The sequence below is a fragment of the Cryptotermes secundus genome, unplaced genomic scaffold (genome assembly GCF_002891405.2).
Source record: "Cryptotermes secundus unplaced genomic scaffold, Csec_1.0 scaffold268, whole genome shotgun sequence".
NCBI lineage: Eukaryota > Metazoa > Arthropoda > Insecta > Blattodea > Kalotermitidae > Cryptotermes > Cryptotermes secundus.
The window spans coordinates 301,208-326,097 of record NW_019722430.1 but is presented as its reverse complement, the minus strand read 5'-3'; the positions used below and the strand labels follow the sequence as shown (position 1 = coordinate 326,097).

Below are 24,890 nucleotides of genomic sequence, written 5' to 3'. Positions count from 1 at the left end.
TGTTTCCATACCCTGACTCTTCACATGTAAACCTGATACTTATCCTCTGCATTTACTGGCATTCCTCCACGACCAAACCTCCAAAAATTTCCCATCATCTGAGAGAATTTTCCTCTTCACGTACAAGTTGATTTCTACTAAGGCATCTACTCTGCAGTTTCCTATCTCATGTGGGCTGGCAAGTTGAGAGGAACTGCAAAAAGTTAAGGACTCTGATGCAAGGAAGGGATGGGCAATTATTAAACATCCTAGACAAGATGGTGAAACCGACAAGCAGATAAATAGGAGACCCAATTTGTCACGAAGAGGCAGCATTCTTGGAACTGAATATTTCTACCTGTGCCTTTAGAAACGACTTTCCTTGGAATTAATAAATACGAGTACCTAATATTCTGTTTAATTTCAGATAACAGAATATTCTTGTAGACACTTTTAATCATTTTGTTTATAATTACAGAGTGGATAATCAACTGTGGTCATACCAGTACATCACCACATTATATGAGCTAAAAATCCAAGTTACCAACCATATTAACAATACAAAAACTTTCGTGACGTACCGAGTGGTTTTCTGATGTTCTCATCTGCATCCTCCTGATCAGAGCCCTCTGAAAGAAGAGCCAGTCAAGGTTGTAGGAACAACACTAACACTAATGACTAGCAACTAGCACTACAAACAACACATTCCACACTGGAGCAAAACACTAACAACAGGAAAACATTACAATACACTATAACCCATTTAAAACAAAAATGGTGACAGAAGGTGGGTCAGGTGGAAACATGAGTGATAAGGAGAGAAACAAGAGTCTGATGCAACTCTTATGAAAATAAAGTATGCTTAGGAATGAATTTACTTGACTATACAGAGAACAAAGGCATTCAATTCACAGTGCACTGAACTTTTTAAGTCATTAGATCCAAAGCAGAAGTGTAACAACTATGCACTGGGTCACCAAAATAACATTAGTAGTAAAGTAGTATGTTGAGAAAATACTGACAGGTCAGGAAAACACAATCAGTTTAAAAGCATTCAACTAAGTAAAAATAAACATAAAATATGAAATAATGGCACACAACTCCTTATTCAGTGCATCTGCTGTTCCACTACCTCTTGGCTCAAATACAGAGATCAATACTGCAGGGACCAGTCACAGATTTCAGACAACACTGAGACCTACATTCTAAGAGCAATTCCCAATTTCAAAACACTCTTTAAGAATTGTATAAAGTGAAATGCTGCTATCCCTATTTCATCAGTTCCATGACCATATCTTGGGTTCTCTAATTCTGTTGTCTTTAACACAAAGAATTAAAAATAAACTATCCTTAGGTTTTAGCTGAAACTCAAAATACAAAAGTAAGTAACAAATCGTTTTAGTTGTATGTTTTAGGTTCCTCATAATAGTGGATCATCTGAATCTCTAATACTAAATTTTTGAATGAGTAAGATAACAGTGACAAATTGTGTGCCTTCAAATAACAAAGCTGAATTCATTCAATCATAATTTTGTTCCAGAACATGAGAGAGTTGATTCAGTTTACTTAAATAGCGAGACAAAGCATGCTGAACCTAAGCCAGTGCAATATCGTTTCCCAACTCGTTCACAAAATGTTATGGAAACATTTTTTAAATTTTTTTAACAATGTCTTTCCATCTCACCAGATAATGTCCAAAGAATATTCCCATGATGATACTATGACATAGTGATATACCTTTACAAACAACAGAGATATTGGGTTTTCAGACTTTATCCATTGTCCTGGTTTTAAGATAACTAAGAAAAACATGACATTTCGGAAACTGGATTTGTTTCCGTCCTCAGGTGTTTTCCTTCACCTTAGGACGGAAAGAGACCCAGTTTCCGAAATGTCGTGTTTTTCTTAGTTATCTTAAAACCAGGATGACGGATAAAGTCCGAAAACCCAATATCTCTGCGTGTTATACACCACTGTCAGAATTCTATAGTAACTACTTTATAAACAACTTTCAAATTGCATTCTGTTTATCAAAAAGGCCAGCCAGGTTAATTTAAACATGGCCAAATGAAATCTATAATCCATTTGTAAACATGAAAACTTATCTGACCCCTTTCCTACTCACAATGGTCACGAGGGGAGGCTCAATCACCACTGCATTTGAGCTTTATGTCAGAATGCATCCCAAAGTAAACACACAGAAGTACGGAGGGTTGGAACTGATTACAACACACCAACTGCATGATGGTATTGAGTAGGCTGATGCATAAACACTGCTCAAAACTTGGATTCAGGAAGTACCCAGATCAAATCTTGTTGGGTTTTCAATTATTCTGACTACAGATTTTTGTATCTTTTCCACATCTCAGCATCAGTCAGGCCACAACCTTCATAATCATTACCTACTTGGCTTCAGAATCACCTTCCCACAGCATTATGAAGTTTTATCATATATAATTTCCTTTCATAATGTGGCCATGACAAATTTTTGCTCGAAAAGCACTGACTCATAATAGCATACAGCTCACTGAAGTATTAAGGGTCATTAGAAAGGGAGACAGCAAGAAAGTGAAGAGGTTTGGTAAGTACTGTTCAAACAAAGGACAGCAAACACAGAGCAACATGCACAGTATTGAAACTGGGTTATACTGTAATGCAAGTGACAATCAGGGTGGTATATGTACAAAAACTCTAACATTTCATGTAGGTTCTACATTCTCAAAACAACTTCAGGGAAAAGAAAAAAAAAAGGGGGGGGGGAGAAGATTAAAAAAAATGAACCGTCTTTTTCATTGATAATAATTTTCATTATGTACAGAATACAAATCTAACTTACAATATACATTCCAATGTCAGGAATAATACATGTTAGAGGTAAAAAAATATACAGAAATTTTTTCTTTGTGTGTGGGGGGGGGTTGTGAGGGTTAAGAATAGAAATAAAAGAAATTCCATAAAAATAATAATGTGTAATTAATGATTGAAATAAATAATAAAAAACTTCTTGAAACATTCCTCGTTTGAAATATGAGCCCTTGAAAGTTGAAACAACAAACACTATAGAGGGGGCAGCAGTGCCCCAACTACACAATTTACTTCCTTAGTATCATCTTTGGAGTAAGGTAAAGGTAAAGCTGTTCCTGTGCTTAGCTAATTAAGCACTACGCCATGAAGATGTATGGGGGACTGGATGTATAGACCAACGTTTCCTTGACCTCGGCAATAGTTGGAGGAGAGTGGTCAGCTTCACGCTCCAGCCGCTTTACCCCGGGGAAGGGGCCCCCAGTACCCAATGGATAGGAGACTGAGTGGGTCCCACAGCCAGTCTGGATAACTTGGAGAAGTGATAATTTTTGCATCCACCAGGACTTAAATTCCAACACCTTGGTCATCCAGCACATAGCCAGTCGATATACTGACTGTGCTATCACTGATATTTTTATAACACTAAATGCTATAATAGAATAAATGTGGGTATTCTGAGCTGCACAGTGTGTAAGGTCTGGATGGGGAGACTCTTGGTGATTGAAACCTTAAACAAGCATCTAAAGCATCCCTTTAATCACTAACTTTCCATAAAGAAATTAAATTACAAGAAACAGATTTCCTATAAATACATTTTATTAGCCTATCTAGTTACATGGGTATATCAAACTCAATGTGAATACTGTATAACATCTCCATCCCAACCGAATCATAGGGTTCCTTAAGTCTATAAATAGAACATGTATTGTCCCAATATCCTCCCATTTCTCTCCAGTGTCTAATGAATGCAGATAATCTGATCACGAGTTGATTGGTTGTGTCGAAATCCACAATGACGCTCTCCAATAATTTTGTTTGACGTTGACAATGCAAATATGCCTTATAATTATGTACTCAGTTTTTTTTCTGCCTTTTATCAGTCAATATTTTGGAGGAATATACTGCCTGCGTCTTAAGGGTCAAACAGTAAGACAAGCAAGAAATCAACATGCTTCAGGCAGCAAGCAGAGTCTGGCTTCTTGTTTTCATCCTGAAGATTAAATTGATGTCACATGTCCAGGATTCTGTGACAAATAATAATGGGTTCTGGATTAGTTGACCTTATACAATCAACTTCTTACAAGCACTGCAGTGCTATCGCTGATTTACACTATTAACAGTTCACTGTTATACATGCACTAGTATTCTCAGTCTTCAATAGTCATATCCTGATAACGGAATTAAAACAGTCTCACTGCGACTAAACCTTCTAGTCACACACTAAGTCTTCACAGGCTGATGTCTCAATTCTTCTTCAAGTACTAACTTCCTACAGACAACTCTGTTGTACTTCTTCAATTCTCAATCTCATACTCTCTGTTATATTCCTTGTACTCTTCTGTACTCCAACAGCTGAACACTCAACTCAACTACTCTAATGAACTGAACTCCCAATTATTTTTTGCCTCTCATTACATATATTCGGGTTGGACCTCACAGAAAACATGTGTCACAAATCAGAATGCATGTTCACTGGCCCTATTAGCCAGCACTGGGCATTGTGCGGACCACACAGAAAACACCTCTTCCATTGTCAGAACGTGTTTTTATGGGCCCCTTCCCTAGGGCTCGGCATGGTGCAGACCACATAGAAAACATTTCTTCCAATCTTTTTCTATTGTTACGTGCATGTATTTCAGGCACTGCCTAGACATGGGTAGATACATAACAGTATGTTCCTCCAAAATGTGAGGGCTCTCTCTGAACTACTTAACATTAAAAGTCAGAAGACTCCAATGTTCACAGTCACTGCTATGAGAACCTCAAATTCAACAAATTATTAATGAGTTTATGGATCGCACAACAGAATATTTATCTCCTGCCTGAATCAATTCTGTTCGAATTTGATACACACATGAGGGTGACTACACTTTTCCAACTTCTGAAAAGCAATCTGAGCCTTTGGGGGAGGGGGATGAGGAAAAAAACAGCTCAGGTGTATGAGTATGTACTTGAGTCTGAAGAACACCACTCACACTGCATATTCATTAGTTCCCAGAAGTAATTTTTAACACATATTGTGAATGTTATGGAAATCTGCCAACAGATAACCATTTTCGTCCTTTAACAGGTTTGTTCTAGGATTTCTACTGAAGAACGCCTGCAATTAATTACCTACAACAATCTTCAATTTAAATGTTATGTGTAATAATTTAATTTTCAATCACCCACACAGATGCTCCCACAATTATGCACAATTTAATTACAGTCAACTCTCGATTATCCGGGGGCGGATTAACCGGTTTGCGGCTTAACCGGGGCTTTTTTTTTTANCCAAATTTTCTTGACCTCGGCACTAGTTGGAGGTGAGTGGTCAGCTTCACGCCCCGGCCGCTTTACCCCCGGGGAAAGAGCCCCCGGTACCCATTGGATAGGAGGTTGGATGGACCCCAGAGCCGGTCTGGACGATTTGGAGAAGTTAAAATTCTTGACCCTACCGGGACTCGAACTCCGACCCTTCACAGTCGTCCAGCCCGTATAATAAAATTTGGCTTAACCGGGTTTTCGATTAACCGTGACTTCCATCCCCACCATTAGCCCGGATAATCGAGAGTTGACTGTATATTAAAAAAAAACTTTAAAATTAAACTTATGTTACCGGGTAAGTTTACTTCTAATATGGTGGGGTGTGTGTAGATATATACCAAGGTCACCTTCCTCACACAGTTGGGGATCTGGAGCATTTCCACCTCTTGTTGTGCTGACTGTACATATATGCACTTTACTGCAAAATATGGAACTTCTGCCCTCACACTCCTAGCCGACAAGCATAAAGGGATTTGCTACAAGAAATAGTAACTTCTGATAAAGCCTGATTTATATAATGGTATGTGGAACCAAACCCTTATTTATACAAGACATTTTTCTTAGCATTCCTTCCAGACTGCAGCAATTTTCTCAAATCTCTGAATTATTTCCCAAAATTCTAAAGCCATACAAATTCTACTGTCTGTCTGGGGGGTTCCCCCAATATTATGTTGTTCTGTTTTCCTTATCTGACAGGGTATAGTACGTAATTTTGAAGTGAGCATCTGGCAAAGGAAAAATTGAAGATACTGCACTGAATTATTTCCCAAAATTCTAAAGCCATACAAATTCTGTCTGTCTGGGGGGGGGGACCCCCAATATTATGTTGTTCTGTTTTCCTTATCTGACAGGGTATAGTACGTAATTTTGAAGTGAGCATCTGGCAAAGGAAAAATTGAAGATACTGCACTATATTATGAATATCAGAGGTTAAACAGTTCATGAGGTAAGTTTTGAGGTTTTCACGGCGATGACAATGAAGAAAGTTGTCTTCTGGGTTTAGGCCAAAACGAAGAATACACGGTGCCTAAACCCAGAAGACAACTTTCTTCATTTTCAGTTCATGAGGTAGTCCTAGTCTTGTGTACATTTTAAAATTACCCTGTATTTTCTTTTATTTTATGACAAGTATTTCTACAGTGTAAATATACCTGGCACTGTCATCAGAGGATTAATAATATTAGGAAATATACAATGAAAACAGACAGCAATACATAATACACACCTAGGGTTCTCCTTGTTTGTTTGTACACTTTCATGGGCTCATATCCATTCAATCAAAAGAAAAAAAAAAGAAAAAAAAAAAGAGAGAAAATGAGAGAGATGATAAGGGAAAAATCTCACCTTTTTTCTTCCCCCATGTTGTTTAATGAAACTATCTAAAAAAGTCCTTTTCTATTTCTATTGGTTTATTATACTTCAGGAACTGCCTTTTCAACTTCAAATAATGATAATATTTCTTCTATCATTAAATCACTATTGTTCATACATGAGCTTCACTGTGGCCTTCCAGGTATATAGAACACATTGAAAAGACAATTCCAAGGAACCTGTATCTGTGATGAATGTTTCTGTGACGTACCTGAGTTGAGTTCTCGAACCAATGTGGACATGGCATTAGTAACAGAATCTGCTGCAACCAAGAGATCATTACGAAGGCTTCGTCCGCTGCTGTTTGTTCCGGCAGCTGAATTACTGCCTGAACCAGCCAGAGAAGATGAAGATGTTCCTGAACACATGGATCAATATGCTTGAAAAGCAAAATAAAATCGCATTTGCCAAGAGGAACAGGTCTGGCATGGTATAAATATATGAATTCTTTTGACATTGGAAACTGCAACTTTATTTAAGAAGAGCATTGCCAACTGGGATGTTACGCCATGCAGTTTGGCAAGAGCTGGTCAGTGTTTCAGAGGAATGTACTGCCCTCACCTTCGGGGTTGAAGAGTAAGACAAGTTAAGAGCAAGCAGAGTCTGAGCAGCCTCCGTAGTCTAGGGGTAACGTTCCCACCTCATGACTCAGGGTACGCGGGTTCAAACCTGGCGGAGGTCGTGGAATTTTTAAGGGCGGAAAAATTCAGGGAACAAGTCCTCCGGGAGGGACTTTAAGCCGTGGGTCCCGTGTCTTAGATTTACGGCACGTAAAAGATCCTCGTATCTCTAGGAGACCTCTGAGCAAAATTAGGTAAAAAGTTTCCTGCCCAAGTAGTTTCCAATGCCTCCGGTAGATGGGGGAAGTATCAGGTACCTCTGCCAGTAGAGGGGCTGAACTCGCTGGCTGAACGGGGCTGATAGCAAGCATCAGTATCGGAAGGGTATGGTGACTGGTAGAATATCAAAGGGGGACGTACAATAGATCAACTGGTGGCGGTGCATGGGGGTACCCACCCCCTCTAATAATGAATGAATGAATGAATGAATGAAGCAGGGTCTGGCCATATTCCTCATTTTCCTCTTTTTCACATCCACTCATCACATTTACAGTCTAAAGCCTTTAACATTAGTTCTAGAGCCATGTGTACCAAGTACTTTCTGATCCATATGCGAATGAAGTGACTCTCACTGCCATGCGGTGCATACTCTGCTCTCATACAGACTGTTCTAAGAACAAGTTCCAGGAAGCCTAAATTAAGATGTTTTACTTCAGTTTTGTGTAACATAAGATCACTATACAGAGCTACAGTATCTGCACTGTTCAACTACTTCCCTTGTCCGTATTCCTCATGTAAGGGGGATCAAGACACCCTGAGCCATTTTTAGCCTACTTTGCTTTCCTCAAAAAGAAATGTAAGATTATGAAATTACTGTCCTGTATGTGTTCTCACATTCAACTTTTGAACTAACTGGCTGATGTTCAAGAGATCAGTAAAATACATTTTGCCACCGGTGGCTGTATGAACTCTGCAGATTTTAATTTCTTACAGTAAAGTAAATTAAAAAGTAAAGCTATCCGTGTAACAGGCTGTAAAGGTCAATAGGGTTGTGAGACGTTTAGGGTCCCACATTATCTAGACAATCGGCTCAAAGATGACGGTAAGATTGTCAGCCTTACACTCCAGCTGCACTTTACTCCCCAGGAAAATTATTTAATTAATTCCTGGTACTCATTTCTATTATTGGCTGAGTTGACCCCAGGGCCATAGTGTAGGTAACAAAAAAGTGGCAGATGTATATACTCGTCAGGTGAAAGTAACATGTTATACCACTTATGCTAGGGTTCTGAAATGATATAGGGTAACAGACCTTTGGAAAATATTCAACTTTGTTATGATATCATGTGGAACATGAAACAACCAAAATGGTGGTAGTATTAAAGTTAAATTAAGTTTCAGTTTGACAGTAATAACATGCATCAGTGTAGGCAGGAGTGTAGATGTACAGTAAACATATCTGTAAGTTTTGTATTAAGACAGTGTTTATCAGACAACAATCAAAAACAAGCAACAGTGAGAAATTGGGATTTATGTTCAACAAATTTTATGCAGACAAAATCTGTACTTAAACAGGAAGTTCTTCCACAAAAGGATAATGCCACTGATGCTGCCAGCACCACCAGAAACAAGAACAGCAGTTTTTAACAAATTTACAATTACAAACAGTAAAAATCTGAGGTCACTAGGCTTTGACCATGAGTGAGCAAGCAGCCCACAAGCTAAAACGAATTCTGCTGTTGGATTATAAACTTCTATTACCTGAATATGACACTAACAATATAGGATCTGCAGGACTGTAAACAGGCTCCATGAGTTCTACCCAGAACTCACTTTAATTTCACACAATCAATAACAGAAATGTGGCAGGGGCAGAGGCCTATGTATAAGGTGGTATAGACACTGGCAGCACTTGGGCCCCCAGATGGTGTGCAGGCAAAGCTCTAAAAAAATATGCAACTTCTGTCAAGGTAATTTTTTCAGCTGCAAGATGGTTTTCTTTAGCTTTGTCTTGATGATGATAAATAATGGACTAGTTAAAATTAAATTAAATTTGCTTAGTGGGGGGGTGGAGTCCAACTGGGTCCACTCGGCATGGTGGCCACTGATTGGCCTATTGTAGCCTGCTCTGGGTGATTATGATGATGGAGAATTTGGTGGAATGAAGATTGGCAGGGGAAACCAAAGTACTTGGAGAAAACCCGCCCCAGCGCCACTTTGTCCACCACAAATCCCACTTGACCAGACCTGGGATCGAACCCAGGCTGCCGTGGTGGGAAGCCAGTGACTAGCCACTTGAGCTATGGCATGGCCTAATGGACTAGTTTATGTGATCCTGTGAAATCCAGTATTCAGATAGGCCATAGTTGCAAGTCACCGTGTATGAAATACTGTTCAAACTTAAACAATTTTACATGTCAACAGTATGATACTGTGAGCCTATATCCAACAAGGTTAATGCAGACATAATCCGTACGCTGTTGATAAGTTCTTCATGAAGATAAAATAAAACAACAGTAACACTAATAGAGCTGTTGGACTAGGAATTTATGCAACATGGAAATAAGCCTTGTGGGTTCTCTCCAGAACTACTCATTATAATTTTGTGCAGAATGAGAAAACTGTAGTAATGGTACAATTTTAACTGCTTCATGCGTTACGTGTGTTATTCGAGTTTGACCCAAATCAACTAGTTTATTTTCACATGCTAAATGTGCAAGGACTTCCAGGGCCACAAATGCCAGCAGAACGTGGAGGGGAGTTGCAGGCATGCAACAAACAGTAGGTATTTCTGCTTGTAATTACTTCTGGGCTGTTAGTATGATGAGGGCATGTAAGTACAAGAAAATCTTTAACTTGTTAGTTTAGGTAATCCTAATGACAATGAGAATATTGAACTGTTCTTCGTTTTCAAATCTCTGTGACGACCATTAAAAAAAATGCCGTAATCTCATTTTTTAAAATCTTGGTGCCATAATATATTACATGCAATTGAAATTTGGGGGATGGATAAATAGTTACATATTTCAATAAATTTTGGATACTGCAAATATCTGTTAGAACAAGCATGTTTATGCATTTTACAAGGCAACGTTGTGTCTACCATCTGGGTGATCCATGCTGCACAATTCTAAAACTCAAATCACTGGTTCAGTCTTAATTGAAAATAATTCTGACCCAATATAATGTTGGACAGAGTTTAACAATTTTAAAATTAAAACAAAACTGGATTTGGTGGAATTCATATCCTAGATTAAGAACCTCCAAAGGTTCAATTCATGACTTTTTAAACTTAAACATCACTTTTTTTTCTGTGAAATTTTGGAGGTAGAGATGAACAAGTGATAATTAGAAAAAGCAACTTACCTATGAGGGACGATGATGTCCCAAAAGCAGACCTCACATCTCCTCCAACCCCTGTTAAAGAGTCAGCTCCTGTTCCCAAAGAGGCCATCATTGACGGCTGGAGTTGACCTCCTGGGGTGGGAGGAGCCGAGCGAGAAGATGGAGCTCCTGGAGGAAGTGGAGGAGACTTTGTGGAACGCGGCGATGAATTGGGTGTCGATCGAGGGGAAGCCTGATGATTCTGGATAAATCAGAGAAATGCACTCCAGGAAGCTGAACAGATACAGAGCCTGTTCCCAGGCAGGCAGTTCCTTTGCTTACACTGATTTGTGTAAAATAATTGGCCATGTTACTACAAAAGTGTTAAGATGCATTCCAGCTAGAAGGGCACGAGCTCCAACTTGGTCCTCTGCGATTTGGTATTCTCCATTGTTCTTGATGTTTATTAGCTGCAAAGACACACCTATTACTGGCAGAGACAAGGAACAGTGGGAATAATATGCTGCAGGAATCACAATCACTCTTCCTTGTACTCTGATAACAGAGAAACCAGAAAACGCCTCACACAGGGATTGACTACCTTACAGTTACACACTATGTCATGTATCAATGTCTTACATGATGAGCTTTTTAAGAAATGTCATTATGTGTGACTTAAGTTTCATGCAAGTATGAAAGCCCACCATGGCAAAGTCCGTCAAAATCAATTATATAGGTCTGCATACAAAATACATACACAGTAATGCATAATGTTTACTGTTTCTTTGGTACTTCCATGCTACACCAACTAAAGAGAACATACAGCAAAACACTTGACATGATGTGATTATAAACGACTCAGGAGGAATTACTGGGTTTTTGGACTTTGTCCATCATCAAGTATTCTAGAAGTTAGAAGACGCAATGTTTTGGAAATTGAATCTGTTTTGGTCTTCAGGTGAGGGGGGGGGGGAGACACCTACTCTTTTGGGTCCCTTAGAAATTGTGGTTCATTGGCTATGTTCCTCCCCATATCAGGAAAACAAACAGCTCAAAACAGTCCAGTATTGGTGATTTATCGGCTCTATGAGCACTGGCATAGTGAAATCTGTGAACAGTGGGACTGAACACAGTAGTACTGCACTAATACATTAGTACCAGGGTTCTATCTTTGTTTACGCACATAAGGTTGTGTTCTCTCTGCATCAGCGCTCTCACTTGCACTCTTACTGTGTACTACTGTATTAACTCATTCAATTTCACACTTATGAAACTCATCTTCATGTTTTACAGTTGTTAGTAAGTCTGCAATTTCCTCATCCATCATCCTGCACACTTTATGGGGTCCACTAGCTGAAGCCACTTTCACTAGCAAAGATGACCAAGGTGACGTGATGCATGCAGTATCATATTCACGCTGCTAGATGCAGTAGTTCCTAAGTCCCTTTACATGCTGCATACAAACACAACAACAGGTGTGCCTTGCAGTTCATTGTTTGCGATAGACAGAAGGATAAGCGTGACTTATTCAGAAAGTCAGTTGGGATGATACTACAGCTGTAAGAATACAGGAGCAGTAAGGACACAAATTTCAGCCATGCCCACAGTATTATGGGCTGGGCAGCATAAAGGTTAAAATTGGTATTAGTGTCATCATATGATCTATGCCTTGGTCTAATAGTTACCTTCCCTACAGCTTAGCGAACTACAGCGCTGTGCACATGCCTTGTCTCACCCAGAACAACCCAGATTAAAAATGTGAACACAACATGGATGGTATTTTCTGCATATAATATTTGAGGCTGGCAATGAGAAAGTTCAAAGCAGATAGGATGGACCACCTTGAGCAGTTTCATAAGGCCCTCCAGCTGCACCATAAGCTGTCTACGTGAATCCTGCAGTGTTCCCAAATGGCTCTCCAGCTCATCTTTTCTCTGCCTCAAAGCACGCAGCTCAGCCATCAGTGCAGGGTTCTCTTCACCTGTCGCCCCTGGTCCTATGCCAGCCGCCTCAAGTTCTTGCTGGCGTCTGCAAGCAGAGAGAGAGGTTGAGAACCACACCACTTTAAATCCACTCATAGTTCCATGCCTGCTAGCGAGAACAGAACACGGCCCACAGGAAGAGAAGACATTTGACACATCTTATCAGTGCCCTTACATGAATGTGGATTTGGAAGGAAGCAGTCATAACCTATATCAGGGTACTTGTTATCCTGGCATCTGCCTGTAGAGACCAAGAAAAACCAAGAAATACCTGTCAGGGTAACCAATGTCCTGCCTTGTTATTTGAGCCAGAAAAGTTCTGAATGCAAATCAGAAGTGTTTTACTTGAGCCAGCTTGCTCAGTCACAAATCACTTCAGATGATACACAGAGTGACAAGCATGGTAAGGTGTATTTAAAAGTTGAGTGCAGTAGACGTGTTCCAAACATGTCCTTTGCAATACTGCCTCCCTTACTACTGGAGATGTTCACTTACTGTAGTTATAAACCATTTTTTTATAGAAAATAAACAGTACAAATCATGCATGGCAGACAAGCATAAATTTCATTCAGATTATGGTCTTTTGGGGTGTGACATCATGCTGCAGTCTGGTAGACAGACACTGATGTTTCAGAGGAATGTGCTGCCTCCATATTCACGGTTTTAGTATTCATATCCAGGAGACAGCTGTCTGAACATTAACCACTGTAAAAACCTTAGGTCCACAATGGATGAAATTTCTTTAAATTTCTTCTTCACTCTTCACAATAGTGTTTAGCAGGGACACTGAAGATCTCAAGTGTGATGCCAGTTCAGCATGTGTTCCAGTACGTCCATTAGCTTGCGCTAAAACACTCATTTCCCCTTATTATCCATATTTCACTATCTTGCAGTGAAATTCATCTTAATCGACAAAAAAAATATGGTCTCTATGAAGTGAAGGCACATTGAAGAATTTATCCTTGGGTGAAATCATGCTGAATGTTTCACTTACCAAAACATACTTACTGTGTTGCAATAGTCATTTTTTTTTTTGGAATATTGTCAGACACGAGAGAGACACAATGCTCTCATTGTGTTACAGTTATACTAAGGTACAACAAGATCAAAGTTGGCCTACTGCACAAGCTGGATAGTGGTGGTGGAAAATCCCCCCATGCGTGATAGGCCTTAGTGAAGTAACATGCTATGTGCAAGTCATTTGCAACAGTGCATCACCCAATTGGTAGTATATACTTTTAGACAACAATTTGCAACTGTTAACAGGGAAGAGAGTCAAATGCACTGAATAAGCCATTCTGAGAACTGAAATACAAAATGTAAGACTGGGTAAATTTTCATAGTCAGGGCTAGAAAAATGAAGCACAATTTCAGAGAAAATCTGAAGCTGAGGACATGCAGAAATCAAGCAAATTTGTGGGAAACATATATAATCTGAGATAATAACATCAAAGCTTCACTGTATTGCATTTCTCTTTACATAGGAAAAGTAGGCTAAAACTGGGTTAAATTTACTAAAGCCTTAATTCCAATTATTGGAAACAAAATATGACCATTTTCTGGTTGTAGGCTGACCTGAAGTGTGCACAACATAAACAAGCAATACCTTAACCTTGCTATCTCGCGCATTATCTCCCGGTTCTTTGCTTCCAACTGACTGATGAGCTCCCTTTGTGCACGTGATGTATCCAGGCTCAAGCTGCCTTCTGATGGAGCACGACCCTGACACACAATAAAAAATTATTAAGCACATGCCTGAGTTTAAATAAAGTACATCCAGCCTTTCAATTATGAATATTCAGTTTAAAAATGTTGCTTTATCCAGTAATCTTCTGATACTTCAGATCTGCAGTTACATGGCCTTCTCAACTGGAACAAATTCATGTCAGCTTAAGCTACATAACAGAATAGTATCCACAAATGAACATATCCCATATTTTCTCATACTGCGCTCAACAGCTACTCTGCCACAGATATAATTTGCTAATGTAAATATATAAAATATATTTCTTTTAAATCGTTAATTTTTTATTTATGAAACAATACAAGAAACTTTTCAGAAACAGATGATCTTTCATAAATCAAGGAATAAATGTACAGACATATACAAATTCCAACCTCACAGTTGACATATATAGTAATTACTTGCACAGGCCGCGCCAAAGCTCAAGCAGTTAGTCACTGGCTTCCCACCATGGTGGCCCGGGTTCGATCCCTGGGTCTGGTCAAGTGGGATTTGTGGTGGACAAAGTGGCGCTGGGGCAGGTTTTCTCCGAGTATTTTGGTTTCCCCTGCCAATCTTCATTCCACCAATTGCTCCACAATCACCCTCACGTATCATCTGGGGCTGGTACAATAGGCCAGAAGTGGCCGTAGTACCAAGTGGACTCAGCCCCACGCCACCAAGTAATAATAAAAAAAAAATTACTTGCATTCATACACACAGGATTTTATAGAAATGTAATGTTTAATAAACATTCACATCTGAAATATGTACTACATTCAATATATTTTTGGATTTTCGATATTCAAATTGTGAATATTTCTTCCTCACGAAGATCACTAGAGTAATTTCAAGTAGAGGTATACTCTTCCCACCTGCAAGAGATTACCTACAATACAGCCACAGAACAGAGCAGAAGCAAAGCTTGCAGCTGATTTTCAGTGTGCATACATGAGTCAGCCATATAACACACAACACATGTGACCATGATGTGTGACAAAAGAACGTAACTTCTCAACGCTACACTATGCTGAGTTTTGTACTGTATATCATCACAGCTGCTGCCATTCCAGGTCATGTGGACTGGTAACATGAAGACAAAAGCGCCTGATAGACTGCAACTTTTGGATCATAGTACCTAGATCCTATACAGCGTGTTTCACGACTTTAGGGCATAACTGCAGGAGGTGATTTCCTAGGTATTTTTGATCAAAAAAGTTCATATAAACATATGTCCGATTTTGGACGGTTACGGAGTTATGACCTTTTTAAACTCAGAACAGAAGGTAACGATTACTGACAATAAACGGAACAAAATAATAAACCAGCATAATACACGATACATTTAAAGTATGAATGTAAAGTTAACTTCGTGAAATTACCTTTAATTTGAATTTATTGGTGCTTAAAGCTGATTTTCGAAAATGCCACCGCCGGCTGCAACACAGGCTGCCGCTTGGTTGTGAACCGCACCAGACATACCAACCCCCCTGCCTTAGGTACAGCTCAAGTGTCGAGATAACGACAACACTCTGTCTGTAGCTGGCTAAAAATAGCGACCCGACAGATGACAGATGCGGTTCACACGAGGGCAAGTACAGGAATGAAAAAATGGTCATAACTCCATAACCGTCCAAAATCGGGCACATGTTTATATGAACTTTTTTGATCACAAAGATCTAGGAAATCACCTCCTGCAGTTATGCCCTAAAGTCGTGAAACACTCTGTATATACTCTGTGGTGTACTTCAGACGGATCACACATGAGGACTGAAAAGGAGATGGGAAACACTTACTATTATAGTTCTGGATCCTTAAGTACTTAAGAGTGACATTACTGTTATGACTTAGTGATAACTTGTCACTGTGGTGGTAAATGATAGCTAAGAAATTGTCTTTTTGTCTGCAAAGCACTATAAGCAAAATCTGTGGAAGCAACAGAAAGCTTTAATACAGACAATACTTCCTCCAAAACACTGAATTTTGTACAGGAAAAACAATGTATATACAGTAGAACTTGGTTATAACGTCATCAAAGGGACCTAAAAATAGTGTCATTATAAATGAATGTCGTTGTAACCGAAATGGGCACTTCCACAGTAGCCTTATGTTAGTCACGTAAAAATCTACCAAAAACCGAGTTAAAATGTTGCATTTTTTAGTGAAATACGTAGTTAAGTACAGACTAACGTAATATTAACGTGGAATTGCCCAAATGTGTAATATCAAAGACATATTACAGCGCTTTTCACTGACAATACACACCGCACTAATTCTGTATATTAAAGGTAGGCCTACTCACCAAATTACAGTAGATTACATCAATTGTTGTGCCTTACTGTACCTAGATACGAGTACAGTAATCAGTTATCTTCATCTGTTTCCTGTTACTTGCCCAATACACACTTTCTAAATTACGTTCAATGTCCATATCAGAGAAATTCAGGAATGAAAATGACGTTACATACGAGGTTGATGCATTTGTGCATGTCGTACTAAGCAAGGTATAAAAACAGTTGCTTTATGAGGAATTAGTTCGTACCATTGAATATCTGACGCAATAGGCAAGGTGTTGCAGAAACCGATGTTGCTATAACCAAGTTTTACTGTATTTCATATTTAAGGGGACAAAACACACATGCATCTTAGAGACGAAACCCCAAGCACAAACAGTTAGAAGCACAAAGCACATAAAAAATCGAAAATAAAATTAAAATGTATCAAAGAGAGACATTCTGTGATGCTGTGACCTGACCACAATCTACCAATAGGTAGCTTTTGTAACGACACTGACAATGAATACCCTGAACAGCTATTTACTTTGGTGGAAATTCTGGAGTAGGAAGTGCATGGCCTATGGCCTTTATGCATCATAAGAGGTAGAAAGAAACCCTTTAATATCAAATAAACAGGTACTATACTACATCACTATTATAAACGACTTAGGTGATAAGAAATTAGCATATTCTCAGAACTTTAAAACAGCATAGAAACTCATAAATTTATCTGCTGATGTTCTCCAGTAGTTACTCTGCCAAGTCACTGAGATATATGAATTCTTCCCATGTATGCCACAACTGTCTCATCAACACTGGTTAAGGTCTGTGGAATTTGCTCTCAAAAGGGACTGTGGAACTGGACACTGGTATACCTGGTCTTTCACATATCCTACTCGTCCTATTCGAGCCTTACGTGCTTGGGACACCACTTTCCTTTGACAGTGATCAGAGCATCACTCACAGCTGGTATGTTACAATTGATGTTGCCAACAAAAACTTGACGAGTTTGCTTGCTGTTTTGAAGTTGTTTCATGTTTGTGTCTGCAACCATTTTGAAAATACACAAATTTCCCATCACCCAACTCATTTATGAATAGCACTTACAACTCAAAACAACTACTCTTATATTATGATAACAGCATAATATAACATGGGAAGTATAGATGAAACTTCAATTGCTGGAGTATGATATCTCCAGCATGTTGATTCCAGAATCCTATCTCTGCAACTCTGATGAAAATTCTGTCCAAACAGAAAGGCAAGGAGGCAGCGAGACTGAGAAAGTAGAGCTTCCAGAATTAATTCATGCTAAAAGCTTACAATGGAGCATACAAAGCATCACATGATGAGGTGGAACCTACTTTTCAACTCAAAGTGATTGACTTACACTGAAGTGATGAACTTAGGTCTAAATTCAAAGAAGGTGTTTTGCTTAACTTTTATTAAGTGCCTTCCTAAAGGTAAACATCCAAATCTGTGGAAGGCAGCTATTTGTGAAAGTTTATTATGCACTTATATTTGAAAACAGACCTTCTCATCATTAAAGATGTATCTAAACAACAGAACCAGCTGACAGATGAAAATCTTATGTCAATCCTTCACTTACAACAAGCATCACACCTGACTTGAATTTCTAGGCAACAGCAGTGTGGGCTTAACAATCACACCAATATGTTACGTTCTCATTACTTAAACATTTTAACTTTTCTCTACAATGGCTTCTTAGTGTTACAATATATTGTTTAAAATAAGTACTTGATGAATTCCATATAGCTCTGTACAGAAGTAGTTCCAACTGTCAGAACATAAGAATTAGATTATATAGGATTATTACATGACCATCAACATAATAATTCATAATAAATAAACAAATNCAGGCCGCTCCGTGGACACGAGGTTGAAGGAGCATCAGCGGCACATCCGTCTCGAACATCCGGACAAGTCGGCCGTAGCTGAACACAGCATCGAACTGGGACACCGCATTCAGCTTCAGAATACCTCCATCCTCGCCACCAAGACGCGCTATATGGATCGCATCATTAGGGAAGCCATTGAGATCGAACTGCATCCAGGGAATATGAACAGAGAGGATGGGTTTCGTCTCAGCAAGTCTTGGAAACCCCTTATCTGTTCTCTTAAAAACCACCCACCGGGATATGACGCCAGATCCAGGAAGCCACAAGGCCATGACCAACCAACATAACAACCCCCCACCCTCAGCTCACAGTTAAAGCCCAGCCATTTAACCTTGCTACACTCTCCCCTACACAAAATCACGCTTGTCCCGGCTCCCTTCCCCCACCCCTCCCACACCACCGCTTTCACTTGTTTACTTGCAGTTCATCCCCTTCCCTCTCTGCTCAACGGTATGTTCTTTAGTCTGCTTGACTGTGTCTCACGGTGTTGTCGCTTGCAGATTTACCTATACTTCTTCAACCCTGAAGATGAGGGCGATACGTTCCTCCGAAACGTTGGTTAACACCACATATACACGGTGCCAAATCCCAGAAGACTGCTTTCTTCATAGTCACCGCCGTGAAAGCCTCATCTTACAAATATTACTCTATTAATATTCATTTTTATGTATGTATATTTGCTACATTTTTCATTCCAGCAGGATCATTATCAGGCAAGTTTCATGAAATATACTACTTGTATTGTATTTCTAATTTGGATCCAAATTAGTGATCATTAATATATATTTCATTAATGATTCCTTTGTTTCATTATATTTGAATATTAGTCTTAAAAAGTAAAATGTCATAATTCAGTTAAAGTTAAAAATTATTTTCTTCTGTTTATTTGAGAATGATGTAAAACTCTGTGATGTATCAGAGAGTAGAGGCAGTTTTCTGGGAGTCTGCGTTGTTTTTAATTCTCTGTGCATGTATTATGTGGCTGTTTTCTGCATGTAAATGGCGTATGTTCTATTTTTCTTTTGCGGTACTGTGAGGTGACAGTGGCAAAGTTACTGTGTACGTGCAGCATCGTGTCCTGCATAGGGTACCACATCTTCTTGCTATTAGACAGTAGGTATTCACTTTCTGTGGTTTTATTTGTATGTTTATCGAGTCTATATTATGTGGTCCACAGACAAAGCAAGTTGATAAAGTGGCCCTTTGAAAGAAAAGGGCTTTGCATCAATGATCTAAACAGACTAATAATATACTGCTACACTGACAGAATGTTTTCATAGGACAGGACACACAAATAAAACAAACTGGTTGCTTTCAGCATCTATCATGAATGTATACAAAATATTGGAAAAATTAAAATAGATTATAGCTCTCATGCACTGTTGAGCTTTGTTACCAATTTATTAGCAAATGAATACAGCTGATACCTACTACTGTGCGTGGAACTGGTACTGTCCTTTGTACTTGAGGTTGCACCTACACAAATGGAAATAAAGAAAAACAAGAAGCAATTAAAAAATGAAACAAATATTAATGCAGCAGGCATTTGCAACAAACACAGAACATAACCATGAATAAAGAGCTGTAAATGCTCTGGAAACTAACTTACTGTAAAGAAAGCCATCTTCTGGGATGTGGCGCCATGTAGAAATTGTGTTAACCGGTGTTTTGGAGGAATGTATCGCCTCCATCGTTTCTCCGAAACGTCAGTTAACACAATTTCTACACAGCGCCACATCCCAGAAGATGGCTTTCTTCATAGTCACCACCGTGAAAACCTCAAATCTTACATAACTTACTATACATCCAGTATCTAAATCTGTTATTCTAAAACTAAAGTCAATTAAATCAGACTTCAAACAGATAACTATATTTGTCCATAAATTCATACGCTATCACTGAATCTGCAAAATGCTTCATTATTTGTAATAACTGCTGTGTACTGATGAAGCAGGGAAATTTACTGAATGAAGCTGAAACAAGGAACAGGAGATCTGGTGCCAAATTATACATCACATGTGCCACACTGAATCAGAAATGGGTGGAATCATATTGTGGCGTATTTGACCAACACACTGCCAAGTGTAAACACGATATGCATACACAACAATAGAGCAAGCTGTGTTTTCTGTGTCTGGCAGCTAGCACAGGAGCAGTGATGTCACACATCAACAGTAGGTAGCACTCATGTGACATGTGTTTCCTGTGTGTCCTTCAGCTTGCGAATGTGTAGTGACATCACACAGCAACAGTGGGTAGGGTTTGCGTGATATGTGTTTACTGTTAGTTGATGTCTGTCCCTCGGCTATATAAGCGAGCAGAATTCCCAAGCTGACAGAGTTCAGTTGAGGGCAGTAGAGTTGTAACTCGTGAAGACTAGTGGAAACAGACAGAAGATTAGTGTGGAGAGCTCAGAAGGGCTTGCAGTTGAGAGTATAAGGATGACAATGGAGCGTGTCCTTAGTGAACTGTGAAGATCACGTACAGATTGGGACAGAGTGATTGCAGACAAGAAGCCTTCATAGTGATCTGAAGTGACAATTTCTGTGTCGAGATCCGTTGCCAGGAGATGACTAGTAAAGATAGAAAATCCTAGTGCGTGTGCAACAGCAAACTGTAAATTGTATAAATCAGCGACAGTGCGGTACTAAATGTAATTAAGAGAGACTGCAACCAAAGTGCTAATAAATCCAATCATCTGAACTAGAACCCATCATTTTCATTGCGTGTACCACCCTACACATGACAATATTATGACCTCAGACATGCAGGGATGCATGTGACAGTACATACGTTCCACTACACAGTGTGCCATGTAAAAATAACTTCCATGAACAAAATGAGAACTGCCTCTGTAACTTCAGGCGGATGGACACATGCAGAAGACAAGCAACATGCACACTGCGTGCAGCTAATCTTAAGATTTGGTTGATTAGTTACTCAGTAGTTTAAGATGCTGTATCAACTGCTGGGGTTGTACAGCATCAAATACAATATGATGATAAATAGATGGAAAGAGGAAGGACGTGGTTGTGGCCCTTACAAGGAGCTGTCCTGGAATATCCCCAGCACAAACCTCAGGATACCCAACCACCCTTGTGCCAACTGCTTAACGCATAAGAGCTGGGAATGGGAATTTTTAACAATGGGAACTCTGGCTGTGAAACAGAAACAGCACATATAACTGCTAACACCACCTTTAAAAGTATTATACTTCTAACTGCTGGTAGGATTAACAAAAACATACCTGTTAACTCTTTTCATTCCAGAAAACTGACTGAACTAATGAGGTAGCTTTTGCTCAGCCTGCCACAACTCAACTGGGGCTGCTTTATTAATATTTGTAGCTCACATATATTTTTAGAGATGGCACAATGTAAAAAGCCAGATTGTTGACACTTCAGTTATTCAGTATAGAGGGGGTGGGTTTCCCCATGCACCGCGACTAATAGTCTATTGTACGTCTCCCTTTAATTTCTACTGTCTCCCTACCCTACCGGTACTGGTACCCGCTATCTCCCCTTTCTGCCAGCGTGGTCAACCCTCTACTGGCAGTGGTACCCGATAACTCTCCCCTTTCTGCCAGCAAGGTCGGCCCTCTACTGGCATTGGTACCCGATAACTCTCCCCTTTCTGCCAGCAAGGTCGGCCCTCTACTGGCATTGGTACCCGATAACTTTCCCATCTACCGGAGGCATTGGAAACTACTTGGGCAGGAAACATTTTGCCTAATTTTGCTCAGAGGTCTCCTAGAGACATGAGGATCTTTTACATGCCGTAAATCTATGACACGGGACCCACGGCGTAAAGTCCCTCCTGGAGGACTTGTTCCCTAAATTTTTCCGCCCTTAAAAATTCCACAACCTCCACCAGGTTTGAACCCGCGTACCTTGAGTCATGAGGTGGGAACGTTACCCCTAGACTACGGAGGCCGTTTGTTGACACTTACTGTTTCTTACCTTGCCAGCAGTGGTACTGCAAGTCAGGGACCAACACCAATAAATGTCAAACATTCTGAATTTCAAATTAAATTTCATGGCTAAACAACATAAAGAAATAAACATAACTAATGTAAATGACAAGGTATTTCAAGCTTAGAATTAATATTATAATACTTATTTCTCTACAATAAATCAGTTACATTCTTTGAACAATCTTTATACTGTCTGCTCACTCACCACTGTTCTGGCTTCAGCAGCAAGGCGAGCAGCGTATCTCGCAATCAGACGGTGCTCATCGTCTAGACGCGTCGACTCTAGACTTGATGTGTATCGCCCTGGGCTGCTTGAACACAAACCACTGTAATATCAGCAGAAGGTCACAATCAAACAATGTCATATTAAATATGTAATACATACTTGGCTATATTTATCAGTCACCTGTGCACAACACAACACAACACAACACTGATGTTGTTCAGTTGTGTCATTCATTTATCTGTCACAGTCAGTATCAAGCACTGGACATCAGATTACAGATAAATTCCTGTAATGGTTACATATAGGGGGGATAGGATGTGCCAGTTACATCGAAAAATCTCTTACAGAACCCAACTTTCACATGAAATTGGCCCTTTTCCAGTCTTTAAATACTTCCATTTTCTGGAGTCAAAGCAACATTCTTTTATTGTATTCTAACAGGGAGGTCTTCTTAGGAGACATGGCAAATTGATGGTCTTCATCCACTTGCACAACGGTCTTACACTGGACTTCATCGTCCTTGTCATGTCAGATCATACTCCCTTACCAAAAACCATTCAGAATACAATTGTTCTCAGTGATCATTAACGGACACGTAAGTATGAGGTCACTTATCCTGATATGACCACACAATCAGTATTCGCTGCACGAATCGCAGACTTGGCATATCCAGTGTTAAATGACCTCCAGATGCATCCAACAAAAGCATTCCTTGTTCTCCCAACAACACTCTTGGCCTCATGTTCCAGCCCCAGATTATACTTGATGAATGTGTAGCAGTCAGTGGAATGGGAATTGGCAGGGGAAACCGAAGTTCTCAGCAAAAACCTGCCTCAGTGTCACTTTGTGTCCACCATAAATCCCACATGACTTGACCTGGGATCTAACCTGGGCTGCCGTGGTGGGAAGCAGGCAACTAACTGCCTGAGCTATGGCAAGGCCCTCGTGATGATGGTACAGTGGACGTAGAGTTTAACAAGGACTCCGAACCAATGCGGAGGAGTAGGTGTGGCATTCCCCACATGCATGAAAATTTAACAGTCACAGGCAAGAGATGGGGAAGGCACATGGAGGGGGGATCCAGTGATCTCAAACCCTTGGTTTTTGGTACTAAGGTCTTATGTCAAACCCAAAGACCATAACTAATTAATGTGAGTTTCTGAGTTAGAATATACCACGGCTGATTCCCTTTGAACTTCGGAACATGCCACAGAATAAATGTTCAAGTCAAATGTTGGAATCTGGAAGGGTAAGTATATTTCTAAGAGTGAAACAGAAATGACAGGATTCTGTAAGACACAATAAAACCTTCTCGTTGGTGGTTTCCAATTTTTATGGGTTTCTTGTTTTCATATTCCATAACAGTCAATATTCTGGTCCTCTTTCCACAAATTCCTAACAGAAGGGAGATGGCAAACTTCTAACACCATGAAGTTCGAAACCTTTGGTTCAGGCAGTAAATCCTGATTCTGTAGGTTACATGTTTTGGTTTAAGCCAGAGTTCCTTATGAGTAATTAAATACAGTTTTAATATATAAGCCAATACTGTAGCATGCATAGCCACTGCTATGCAATGATCGTGTGATCGGTGGTTATATCAGACCCATTTCTGGGCAACAGTTCAGTAAACACATTCCCGTGGCAATGGTTACATATGCAACAGGGGATACGGAATGTTGTCTATACAGTCTGCACTGAGGAGGTTATGAAGAAGACAATGGGGGCAACCAGTGAGTTAAGTTCTGTAAGAGAAGCTGAGAAGAGACAGTTGAGTTTGTTGAGTTCTGCATGGGTGGCTGAGTTGAAGAATCTCCACTGTTAGAAGCCATTGCAGGCTGTAGAAGACTTAGAGTGTAGTGACTTGCAAAGTGGTCAATAAATCCATTCACCAATCCATACCCAGTCTAGAGTCACATTCTAAATATGTGACAATATAAGCGTCATCAGTAGCGACTTGAAGCACAGAGCAAATGATGCTCGAGATGGTTCAAGTTCGTATAGCAGCAGGCGTGACCAGAGTGGTTTGAACGGCTGCTGTACTGCGATGTGGAAAGCAAATGGAAAAACTACCACATTATCACTTTTCCTGGATAGTCTCTTTCCAAAAACAGAGATACCATATATGCGAGATGTTTCCTCTGGAGGCAAAACAATCCGGAGGTAAACTACTCCCCCAATCGGATCTCCGGGGGGGAGTGTTTCTAGAGGAAATGTCATGCAGGCGTT

General features: G+C 39.7%; 1 protein-coding gene across 6 annotated transcripts in view; it reads right to left on the bottom strand.

Moving 5' to 3' along the window:
• Nucleotides 1-24,890, bottom strand: part of LOC111861341 (dystrobrevin beta) — a 93,726-nt gene that overhangs the window by 17,027 nt on the left and 51,809 nt on the right. For 3 of the 6 annotated variants that reach the window (XM_023845821.2, XM_023845819.2, XM_033750284.1), the window contains 7 exons: nucleotides 22,644-22,764; nucleotides 19,897-19,941; nucleotides 14,154-14,269; nucleotides 12,407-12,593; nucleotides 10,608-10,827; nucleotides 6,893-7,039; nucleotides 561-608 (listed from right to left, as the gene is read on the bottom strand). In XM_023845821.2, the coding sequence (XP_023701589.1) occupies nucleotides 561-608; nucleotides 6,893-7,039; nucleotides 10,608-10,827; nucleotides 12,407-12,593; nucleotides 14,154-14,269; nucleotides 19,897-19,941; nucleotides 22,644-22,764 (884 nt within the window). The remainder of the gene's footprint in view (nucleotides 1-560; nucleotides 609-6,892; nucleotides 7,040-10,607; nucleotides 10,828-12,406; nucleotides 12,594-14,153; nucleotides 14,270-19,896; nucleotides 19,942-22,643; nucleotides 22,765-24,890) is intronic. The other 3 variants (XM_033750282.1, XM_023845820.2, XM_033750283.1) reach the window with 3 other exon arrangements.